The following is a 12,492-nucleotide window of genomic DNA, read 5'->3' on the forward strand; positions in this document are numbered from 1 at the left end:
GCTTGACACACACTTGGTCGACACATGCTTTTGGACTTTTTCCATCCTTGACAATCCATGTCACAAGTCATACCCTTGTGTCGACACCGCGGCCGAAGCGTGGCCAGCGATGCAAGCCTGCGAGGGGACGCGTTTCTACAAACGGTGGTCCAAGGTGGAAAAACTATCCACACTCACCCCAAAAATGCAAACAAAAAGTGCCTTGACCATTTTTGTCGAACATTGTCATGAAGACCTTTCGACTCTGTCGACCTTTCATCCATGTTGACCTAGCGTTGTTCACCTCCACTGACTTATGTAACTGCAATGATCTGATTTATTAATGACATGTGTGGAAACGTTTCCTGGAGCGTCGACTGAGCTCCCCTCATGGGTATTCCCTGGTGTACCCGAGTGATCACACTGTGAACCGATTCCCTGACACTGAATGGAATTTCTGCGAGGTGTTCTCTGAATCACAGATTTCAATCTACAGCTCATATAAGTGGTTCTGCTACACAGATATCAGCGTGCATGTTCCTACAGGCTCTGGTGTATAGGTTCAGAGTCGGGTCACACAGGCTGCTGCCCCCACTCCAGTCAGGGCTGACATTTCTAGAGTTCTAAGACTGGTTTGACCCCAGTCTGATAGTGGTAATAATGAATCAACATGCACATGGCTGCAGGCCTTAGTAAGGTGCAGGTGTTACCTTGCAGGTAAAGGTATGACATAAGCACTCACAGTAGCATACAGACGCAGAGGAGACACAGAAGACTGCTGCAGACTGGACAGGATGCTCTGCAGCCATCATCCCATGTACTTCTCAATTAAGAAATACTCATGTAACAAAACCATTAAGCCCCTGGTAACCTGGGGGCTTGTAAGACAATGTTAATGGACAATACAACATAACAGCAATGCAATGTAGGTCCATTATCGCTCAATACTTCTAGTAAAGTTCCATTAAGTTCCAGATATAACAGTAATGGCAGCCAGCTGCTGTACTCCACGCATTATACCTCCAAATGTACAGTACCAGCACTATGGTGGAGGGCCGCTGGGTTATATGCAGGGTATGGCACACATACATGTATTGTGCAGGACTACTCCTTTATTATCAGGCCTTTCATTATAAAGTAAGAACACCAATGGGGAGCTTCTACTGGTCCTGATGCAATGACTTGCACAGCAGTATTTAACCCTAACAGCCCACACAACTCATACACCTGTCTGTGTCATTCCTCAGTGCAAGTCCTTACCACACTGCCCATACACCTGTGTCATCACCCAGTGCATGCCCTTACCACACTGCCCATACACCTGTGTCATCGCCTAGTGCATGCCCTTACCAGACTGCCCATACACCTGTGTCATCACCCAGTGCATGCCCTTACCCCACTGCCCATACACCTGTGTCATCACACAGTGCATGCCCTTACCACACTGCCCATACACCTGTGTCATCACCCAGTGCATGCCCTTACCACACTGCCCATACACCTGTGTCATCACCTAGTGCATGCCCTTACCAGACTGCCCATACACCTGTGTCATCGCCTAGTGCATGCCCTTACCAGACTGCCCACACACCTGTGTCATCGCCTAGTGCATGCCCTTACCAGACTGCCCACACACCTGTGTCATCACCCAGTGCATGCCCTTACCACACTGCCCACACACCTGTCATCACCCAGTGCATGCCCTTACCACACTGCCCATACACCTGTGTCATCGCCTAGTGCATGCCCTTACCAGACTGCCCACACACCTGTGTCATCACCCAGTGCATGCCCTTACCAGACTGCCCACACACCTGTGTCATCACCCAGTGCATGCCCTTACCACACTGCCCATACACCTGTGTCATTACCCAGTGCATGCCCTTACCAGACTGCCCATACACCTGTGTCATCACCCAGTGCATGCCCTTACCAGACTGCCCATACACCTGTGTCATTACCCAGTGCATGCCCTTACCAGACTGCCCATACACCTGTGTCATCACCCAGTGCATGCCCTTACCCCACTGCCCATACACCTGTGTCATCACCCAGTGCATGCCCTTACCACACTGCCCATACACCTGTGTCATCACCCAGTGCATGCCCTTACCACACTGCCCATACACCTATGTCATTACCCAGTGCATGCCCTTACCACACTGCCCATACACCTGTGTCATCACCCAGTGCATGCCCTTACCACACTGCCCATACACCTGTGTCATCGCCTAGTGCATGCCCTTACCAGACTGCCCATACACCTGTGTCATCGCCTAGTGCATGCCCTTACCAGACTGCCCACACACCTGTGTCATCACCCAGTGCGTGCCCTTACCACACTGCCCATACACCTGTCATCACCCAGTGCAAGTCTGTACCACACTGCCCATACACCTGTCATTACCCAGTGCATGCCCTTACCACACTGCCCATACACCTGTGTCATCACCCAGTGCATGCCCTTACCCCACTGCCCATACACCTGTGTCATCACCCAGTGCATGTCCTTACCACACTGCCCATACACCTGTGTCATCGCCTAGTGCATGCCCTTACCAGACTGCCCATACACCTGTGTCATCGCCTAGTGCATGCCCTTACCACACTGCCCATACACCTGTGTCATCGCCTAGTGCATGCCCTTACCACACTGCCCATACACCTGTGTCATCACCCAGTGCATGCCCTTACCACACTGCCCATACACCTGTGTCATCACCCAGTGCATGCCCTTACTACACTACCCATACACTTGTATCATCACCCAGTGCATGCCCTTACCACACTGCCCATACGGGATCAGTACAAGATCCTGCTGCACGGGATCCCGGAGGTCGGAATACCGACACCGGGATCCCAATAGGGGGGCGAGCGCAACACAGCCCCTTGTGGGCTCGCTACGCTCGCCACGCTGTGGGCACAGTGACTCGCTACGCTCGGCACACTAATCTATTCTCCCTCTATGGGTGTCGTGGACACCCACAGAGGGAGAATATGTCAGGATTGTGCCGGTCGGGATCCCGGTGCCGGTATTTCGACCGTCGGGATCAAGTCCGGTGGGATCTTGATCACATCCCGCCCATACACCTATGTCATCACCCAGTACAAGTCCTTACCACACTGCCCATACACCTGTGTCATCACCCAGTGCAAGTCCTTACCACACTGCCCATACACCTGTGTCATCACCCAGTGCAAGTCCTTACCACACTGCCCATACACCTGTGTCATCACCCAGTGCATGCCCTTTCTACACTGCCCATACACCTGTGTCATCACCCAGTGCAAGTCCTTACCACACTGCCCATACACCTGTGTCATCACCCAGTGCAAGTCCTTACCACACTGCCCATACACCTGTGTCATCACCCAGTGCAAGTCCTTACCACACTGCCCATACACCTGTGTCATCACCCAGTGCAAGTCCTTACCACACTGCCCGTACACCTGTGTCATCACCCAGTGCATGCCCTTTCTACACTGCCCATACACCTATGTCATCACCCAGTGCATGCCCTTACCACACTGCCCATACACCTGTGTCATCACCCAGTGCATGCCCTTTCTACACTGCCCATACACCTATGTCATCACCCAGTGCATGCCCTTACCACACTGCCCATACACCTGTGTCATCACCCAGTGCATGCCCTTACCACACTGCCCACACACCTGTGTCATCACCCAGTGCAAGTCCTTACCACACTGCCCGTACACCTGTGTCATCACCCAGTGCAAGTCCTTACCACACTGCCCATACACCTGTGTCATCACCAAGTGCATGCCCTTTCTACACTGCCCATACACCTATGTCATCACCCAGTGCATGCCCTTACTGCACTGCCCATACACCTGTGTCATCACCCAGTGCATGCCCTTACCACACTGCCCACACACCTGTGTCATCACCCAGTGCATGCCCTTACTGCACTGCCCATACACCTGTGTCATCACCCAGTGCATGCCCTTACCACACTGCCCATACACCTGTGTCATTACCCAGTGCATGCCCTTACTACACTGCCCATACATCTGTGTCATCACCCAGTGCATGCCCTTACCACACTGCCCATACACCTGTGTCATTACCCAGTGCACGCCTTTACGGCATAACTTATACACCTGTGTAATTACCCAGCTCTTGCCCTTACCATACTGCCCATACGTCTGTGTTATAATCCAATGCATGCCCTTACCACATTGCTCATGAAGTCCGCCTCTGTCAGGTCCTCCAGCTCCAGGAAGGGACTGTGAAAGCTGCCCTCCGGGGGCATGGTGATACTATCCATGGTCCCAGGACACAAGGGGTCTTGCTGTCAGGTGTCACAAGAGCTGGAAATCGGCCATGTGAACAGCAGCTGGCACAGCTGGCTGGATGGGGATCAGGTGGAAGTGGCAAGTGCCCAGCTGTAGAGTAACCAGGTGCAAACTGCAGGGTCGAAGTTGGCATGGGATCAAGGAGTTAGGCGTAATCCAAAATTTTGGTCATGACGTTTGGTGTGTCTTAGGCACTTTGATGTTTAGGTGCAGACATGGAGCCAGCACTGGGTGCATGAGATGCTGTACAGGCAGGAGCAGTGTGACTGAAGATGGGGTACCGGGATACCAGGGCTGGAATGGGTGGGCAGGAATGTATGGAGATGGGGTGCTGTACAGAGAGGTGGCAGGAGCAGTGGGGCAGGACTGGGGTACTGGGTGCAGGGGTGTATAGTGATGGGTTGCTGTGCAGGTGAGGGGGCAGAAGCAGTGTCACTTGAGGGCAGGACTGGGGTACTGGGATGTTTTGGTGCAGGAGTGTAAAATGATGGGGTGCTGTGTTGGCAGGGGGGCAGAATCAGTGTCACTGGGGGCAGGACTGGGACCTAGGATGTTTGGGTGCAGGTGTGTATAGTGATAGGATGCTGTGCAGGCAGGGGGCAGAAGATGTTTCAGTAGATGCAGGACTTGGGTACTGGGATGTGTGGGTGCAGGGATGTATAGTGATGAGGTGCTGTGCAGGCGGGGGGCAGAAGCAGTGTCAGTAGGGGCAGGACTGGGGTGTTTGGGTGCAGGGGTGTATAGTGATGGGTTGCTGTGCAGGCAGGGGGGGCAGAAGCAGTGTCGCTGGGGGCATGACTGGGGTACTGGGATGTGTAGGTGCAGGGGTGTATAGTGGTCGGGTGCTGTGCAGGTGGGGGGCAGAAGCAGTGGCACTGGGGGCAGGACTGGGGTACTGGGATGTGTGGGTGCAGAGGAGTATATTGATGGGGTGCTGTGCAGGCAGTGGGGCAGAAGCAGTGTCAGTGGGGGCAGAGCTGGGGTACTGGGATGCCCGGGCTGGAATGGGAAGCAGGAGTGTGTAGTAGCTGGACTCAGCGCGACCTGTTCTCCCCCATACACATGGTGCTCCCCTCCTCCGGGGAGATGGGCTCCGTGCTTGCTCCTGAGTCTCTCCCTACTGCCGGGGTCTCTCCTGCTATGCACCCGTGTCTCCCGGTCACTCTCCAGCTGTCAGCTGCAGCCTGAGCCGAGAACCCAGCGACTCCGCCTCCTCTCATTAATATGAAAGCAGCTTCATGAATATAGAAGCTGTAACAGCGAGAGCCACGCCCCTTTGATTAACCCCTCTGTGCCCTGCTGCCTGCTGGCTGTGTGTCCTGCTAGGAAGGAAATGCAATGGCTGAGGTTCTGCCAGTGGTGGTGCATGCAGAGAGCAATAGACATTTATAGCGGCAGGTAGATGGCTCTGCACACCGGAGGGCGATAACAGATTTAAAGGACCCTACTTGCAAGAGTGTATAATCTAATGGACAGGGATGTTACCCTGTAAAGTGCTGTTATAGTAAGTGCAGGCAGCTTTGTGGTTCTGGGATTACAAGGGGTATATTTATTTACTAAGTAAAAGTCTTTTTTTTTTTTTATCGATTTCAGTAGATGTTGGGTTTCATGGGCTGATATACGCATTTAGGTCCTCATTCCGAGTTGATTGCTCGCTAGCAACTTTTTGCAGCGCTGCGATCAGGTAAAAACTCTACAAAACTGCATGCGTATGCACCGCAATGCGCAGGCACGTTGTACGGGTTCAAAGAGGATCGGTGCCGGGCGATGGATTTAACGAAGAATCCATTCGCACAGCCGATCGCAAGGTGATTGACAGAAAGAGGGCGTTCATGGGTGTCAACTGACCGTTTTCTGGGAGTGTTTGGGAAAACGCAGACGTACCCAAGCGTTTGCAGGGCGGGTGTCTGATGTCAATTCCGGGTCCAAAAAGACTGAAGTGATTGCAGCGGCTGAGTAAGTTCAGAGCTACTCAGAAACTGCAAAAACAAATTTTGTACCGCTCAGCTGCAAAAGCGTTCGCACACTTGCAAAGCGAAAATACACTCCCTTATAGGCGGCGACTATCTGATCGCAGCGCTGCAAAAAGTTTCTAGCGAGCGATCAACCCGGAATGGGGCCCTTAGTATTACAGTGGTTCCCAAACTGGGTGCAATGGCGGCACCCTGGGGTCCCTTGAGGCACTTGCAGGGATGGTGGTCAAGGACCAATTAAAATTATTTATGGTCACTGTAACAGGTAAAACCAGTTCTGGTTGCTTCTCATCATAAAATATGAGGATAAACAGATGCGAATCCTGTCCCTCATGACATGCTGTAATACCCCTCCCACACTGCCATAAATATCCTGGGTTATTGCACATGAACGAGCAGCAACCCGGGATACTCGGCCTAATTCAGACCTGATCGAAGATGTGCTAAATTTAGAACATCTATGACATACTTGCCTACTCTCCCGGAAGCTGCGGGAGGCTCCCGTTTTTTGGGGTTGCCCCCCTGCACCCCCGGAGTAGGCAGGTCTCCCGCATCCTGCTCGCACCCTAGTGATGCGGGCAGGATGCAGATGTACACTCCCGTATTCGCGAGTCCGTGGGGTGGGGAAGGGGTTAAAATGATGCGATTCGCGTCATTTTAGCCCCACCCCCTTCCCGCGCACCCGCAAATCGCGGCATTTTCCTGATGTGGGGACGGGACTGAATGATGTCACAGCCCACAACCGCCCCCCAAAATCTCCTGCAGCGTCTCCTCTCCGGGCTTCTCCCGGAGAGGAGATATTTAAAGTAGGCAAGTATGATCTACGATCAGCTTCCCTGACATGCGGGGGGACGCCCAGTACAGGGCTAGTCCGCCCCGCATGTCAGGCCCTACCCTGCCGCACAAGTACAAAAGCATTGCACAGCGGCGATGCTTTTGTACTTGGAGAGTAGCTCCCTACCAGCGCAGCGGCCTGGTGACGTCACGCAGCCGCCGCGGTCCTTCCCCCGTGCAGTCCGGCCACGCCTGCATTGCCAGGTCACGCCCCTAACACAGCAGCCAAACGCCGCCGGCCCGCCCCCTCCCGCCCAGCGACCGCCTCTGCCTGTCAATCAGAGACGGCCCTTTTGCTTTGTGCAGTGTGAACGCACCCAGGTGTATATTACCCATGTTCAACTGGGGTAGCGAGCAGGGTTGAACATGGGTTTAACCTGGTTTGCGGTGCAGTGTGAACGGGTAAGCCCGGGTCGATGCAACGCAGGACCTGTTCACACCATAGGAAGAACCGGCACTTGGAGATGATCTCAACTCCAAGCGCAGCACGGGATATATCGGCGGTGATGTCACTAACCCGGCAATAATCTGGTTCAGGCCGCCATTCTGAAAGAGGACCTGATGACAAAATCCCGGGTGCAACGTTGCAGTTTGAAAGTGTGTACACACTAGATGATGTACAAACGACACGATGGTCGTCACGATTTCCTTCATCCCCCAGATCCGCCCAGCATAGGGCAAGGCCGGCCAGCATGTGTGGGGCCTCCTGTCACTCTCCTTGCGAACGCCCGTGCGATTGGATTCTTTGCACAAACCCATCGCTGACCGGCGATCCGCTCTGTACTCATGCGACGCGCCTGCACAATGCGGTGCATACGCATGCGCAGTTTAGACCTGATCGCCTGCCGTGCGAAAACGCAGCCTAGCGATCAGGTCTGAATTACCCCCTTAGATTGCAGATGCATTGGAACTAAGATGTCAGGCGGTCGGCTGCCACTTTTCTAATCGGAGCGGCTGTGTGTGACATCATACAGCCATCCTGAAAACAGTCCTGGCAGGCCCCCGTTCAAACCCAGCCTGCCCCCCCCCCCCCCCCCCGATGCCACGTTGCCATCCCGCAAACGCCCGCCGCTGTCAATCACATTGCGGTCTCATCAGGGATGCGATTGCAATGTGTACTGTCAAAGTCAGAAAAATGTCTCAATGCACGTTGCCATATTTGCACCGCACACTGGTCCGCGCTGCGCGTGCGTACGCTCTCCCGTGGAGGCGCATACCCGCAATAGCGTGCACTCGCAGGCGCGGTATGCGTATTTACGGTAGAGTTTATGTAGTCGTAGCGTGCGACTCATTCGTTACAAATGTTCACAATTAATGTAGTTTATAGATCATGGTCCCTTTGATAGATTCTGAAAGTTTGGTTAAAATACAATGTCCCAGAGCTGAGGAATCCCTCTTTATATCGTACGAAGGGTCTAACAGGAATCATACAGCAGTGTTTGGTACCCATCGGAAGAGTATTTAATTAGCAATATTCCGGTGTTGGTTTGGAGCGTATTAATCGCTCGTGCGAATAGTTATGGACATAAGAAGTTTATGTCCATTTCTATTATTTACACATACTCAGGTATGCGGCGGGAAACCCAGTTTCCCACCCACCTGAGCTGTTGGAAATCGTCACAGCCCACCTGTATGAATCACCCTATGACCTTTTGTTATGATGCAGGGCCGAATTCCTTCGGCCAATGGACAATGGGATTGTAGGACCAGGAGATTGCATTGTGTGTGGGGCATAAATAGGCAGGCCGACCACATCCAGCGCTCACTCTTCAACGGTTCTCATTGCTGAGAATCGGGTGCTGGATGTCCAGGCGCATGCGATCGTTTCCCCTTGTGCGTAAGTTTCTCTCCGTAATCATTGTCTTTCTGTGAGCCAACTTCTCTCTATCTCTCTCTCTCTCTCTCTCTCTCCCTCTCTCTCCTCTTTTCTCTTATATCTCCCATAGTATTATAGTATTGTATTGTATTTCATTTAGGTCAGAGTAGTATTGTCTTTTTGTATTTTAGTTCTGTGGTTAGGAAGTCTCTGTTATATTGTAGTGTATCATTTGTACTGTTATCCCCTTTTACAAGTATATTAGATATAATACAGTTAATAGGCTTTGGAACCTAAACCAGTATCTGTGTGTTTTCTATAGCGTTAAGTGTTCACTTGAGCGTCGGTGACGCTCAAGCAGCTTTGTAGTTAGTCAGGTTACACAAGGTTGCACTTACACCCTGTACTCACATTAAGGTATTCTTTGTATTTCTTTGGTATAAGGTTTAAACATTAAGGTATAGCGTTGTGAGCGTCTGCGCCGCTGGTGACCTCCTCGTGGTCTCGAGCGTAAGCTACGCCATAGCGAATCATTACTCTAGTCATAGCCAATAACGTGTCCTGTGATCCCTGGGCCGTGAGCGAACGTGACGCTTGAGCGTCTCGCCTACGGCTGAGCGATCGTTACGCAACTAGCGTACCATTACGGTACTTCTTAAGTAAACAGCGTACAGTGTTCTTAGCTTCATAAAGGGTTGTTTATACGACAAAGGAATTTAGCATTGTCAATTGGGGACTCGTCCTATCCTTCTCATATCTGCACTAGGTAGATCAGCAGACATTATCCCCCAGCAAAGGGTGGGAGGTTGTCTCCCAGTGCTGACGGGATAAGCGTCTGCTTCGCTTAGATAAAGAGTGCTGAAGGAATCCGGGAACCGGAAGTAAGAACAAAACGCTTGTGTCTTTTAAAACTGTTTATTTCTCTTCTGTCTTGCGTATACACGCACGCATACATATATCTGCATTTTCTGTTTCATTTTCGTATATCACTATTCCTGTTTGCCAAATTTTATAGTTGATAGAAAGTGCTAAAAAGAGATTTGCTGTTATTTCATAGTAGAGGTGATAGTTAAAGTATAGAACAAACACACGGTTTGTCTGAGATACAAGGCAGTCAGTGTGGATTGCGGTAGATGATCAGGGATCATTTACATTGATAAAAATAGAAATTGTGTTACGGTGGATCTTTATATTGCGTACACGTGTCGCTAACAAAGACTAGCGTACGCAATCCAAAGGCAGACGCACGCAGCGTTCATTACGCAACGTAGCGTCCGGTTACGCCCACGTAGCTCAAGCTGTGATAAAGTGAAGTAACGCAAAGGCAATAATTAACGCACAGCGGTAGATAACGCGACGCGGTAAATAACGCAAATCTATTTTTGGAAAAATCTGAAATTTAGTTTAACAGATCCTGCTCCTAATTGGTAACACTTTTGGCCTAAAGACAATTTCTGCGCAGAAATAGATATAGAAACAAAAGTGTACATGTGTTGAGTGAGTGTGTTTTGTATACAAAAGTTTATATAACTTTAAGGTGGAACCAAAAGGAAAGCCGGGTACTCGTCAAGGGACATACGTGTAAGTGACATATACGGTGGCTAGGGAGGCATCCCTGGTTAAATAATATTTGAGCATTAGAGTATAGCGGACCATAAGGTAACAAGACCAGGAGGTCATAAGGTAACAAGACCAGGAGGTCATAAGGTAACAGACCAGGAGGTCATAAGGTAACAGGTAAAATAGACAAAGAGGTCCGCTATAAAAGTCCAGTGGCACAACGCCTGGGGTGTTGGTGCAGAACCCATATAGGCCATACAAGCTCTTGCTGAAGGAATCGCGGCCGGAAACATCGATTCCATTGATCTTTCAGTACATGACAAGTAGTGCTCGTGTACTGAACGATTGGACCGCACGTAATTGTGTGCAGTAGTTAGTAATCTGACCTAATACCATTAGAGTAAAGTGGTCACAAACGCTATTTGTACATTCTGACGTGATTTGTGTAATTTTTTATTTTTGGAAGGGAAGTTCGCTGGTCACTCAGGAACTATCCAACAACCGATACTTGCTGGGGAACGCGCCCCAGTAAATAAAGGTTCACAGGGGCCCTAGGTTGGGTACAGCAGCTCTGGTTACAGTGATTGCAGTACTGGCCAACGTGGGCGAGAAGTAAGTGGGGTACTTGATAAACCACCACCGCCGGCCTGCCCAAGGACATCTTGGTTTGTTTGTAAGGGTTCGCTGAAAACCTTGAGATAAAGATCCAAGGAGGAATAAGCAACGCCTGCAGATTATGGGGGCCATTTGTTCAGGTAGGGGGCGATCAACCTCGGTTCGGGTTGATTCAGAGAACCGACCAGTTGGGTCGGCACGATATGTAATGTGTGAAAAATACGGTAGTCACACAGAGGTTTTATGTGATGAATGGGAGAGAATGACTGTACAAGACAGGGACAAATTCCCAAGAATAGGTAGCTTCAGTCCAGAAGTGTTACAAAATTTAAGGAGGAGGATATGTCTCGTAAAATCAACAAAGAGACGAATTCAACATCATGATTGTTTACAGTTATGGCACCAGGAAGGTGAGATACAGAGAGGTTTGGCTCTGGCGGCAGGATCTGGGGCAGTCAGGAAGTTGATTGCCACAGCTCCTCCTCCACCATACATTGCAGGAGAGAAGTTGATTGCGGAGAGAAACGCACTGGGTTGTAAAACACAAACTCTTAGTAACCCTGTAAATGTTAATGACGTTAACCAAATAACTCATGCAAGTATTAACCCGTGCAAGATGTACCCTGTTTTGAACCTTCCTCAGGAGTGTGATCAAGAAGACGATTCAGCAACAATTTCAGCTCTCTCTCTTGCAGCCACCATAGCAGAGACCACAGTAGGCACAGCGACACCCACGAGATTAGTGAAAGCCCCTGGCGGAGGGATAGGTGAGGTCGTGTCGACGGGTAAGTACGGCACCATGCACTACACTGAAACAATTGTACCACAACAAGCAGTAGAATCTACACAGGAAGAGGCTGTTAGAATTGCTCCTGTAAGGGTAATAGCAGTTCCCAATGGAAAAACAGATGTGTCTGGAGCCACTCCCATAAGGAACATTGCCATGTACACTCCATTTTCCCGAATGGAATTAAGAACAATAGTGTCCGAATTTCCTGACCCCAGGAAGGATTTAGTTGCTAGCCAAAAATACATCAGGGATCTAGGTAACACTGTAGAACCCAACAACAAGGATTGGCAGATACTGCTAAGAGCTTGTTTACCTTCCAATGTTGACGCAACTCAATTTTTAGCTGATTGTGCATTGGATAAAGATGTACCGCTTACAGACGTGTACAACAAGGATAATGTAAAAAGGATAAATTTACAGCTAAAAGAGTATTTCCCAGCCGTTGTTAAATGGAATAAAATATTTTCCATTAAGCAAAAGGAGTCCGAAACGGCAATAGAATATTTTCACCGGGCACTATTAGAAATGGCAAAGTACACGGGTATAGAAGACATAAAGACCAACCCAAACCATCGGGAAGTAGCAGTATCTGTACTGATGGATGG

General features: G+C 50.4%; 1 protein-coding gene across 2 annotated transcripts in view; it reads right to left on the bottom strand.

Annotated features, from left to right (window-relative positions):
* The window catches only part of CREB3L1 (cAMP responsive element binding protein 3 like 1), a 116,070-nt gene extending 110,527 nt beyond the window's left edge, over positions 1–5,543 (bottom strand). The window contains exon 1 of one of the 2 annotated variants that reach the window (XM_063944297.1): positions 4,179–5,539. In XM_063944297.1, the coding sequence (XP_063800367.1) occupies positions 4,179–4,271 (93 nt within the window). In that variant the 5' untranslated portion in view covers positions 4,272–5,539. Of the gene's footprint in view, positions 1–4,178 lie in introns of both variants that reach the window. The other variant, XM_063944296.1, reaches the window with a different exon arrangement.
* Between the last annotated feature and the right edge of the window lie 6,949 nt (positions 5,544–12,492).

This window comes from Pseudophryne corroboree, chromosome 11 (assembly GCF_028390025.1).
Source record: "Pseudophryne corroboree isolate aPseCor3 chromosome 11, aPseCor3.hap2, whole genome shotgun sequence".
NCBI classification, from domain to species: domain Eukaryota; kingdom Metazoa; phylum Chordata; class Amphibia; order Anura; family Myobatrachidae; genus Pseudophryne; species Pseudophryne corroboree.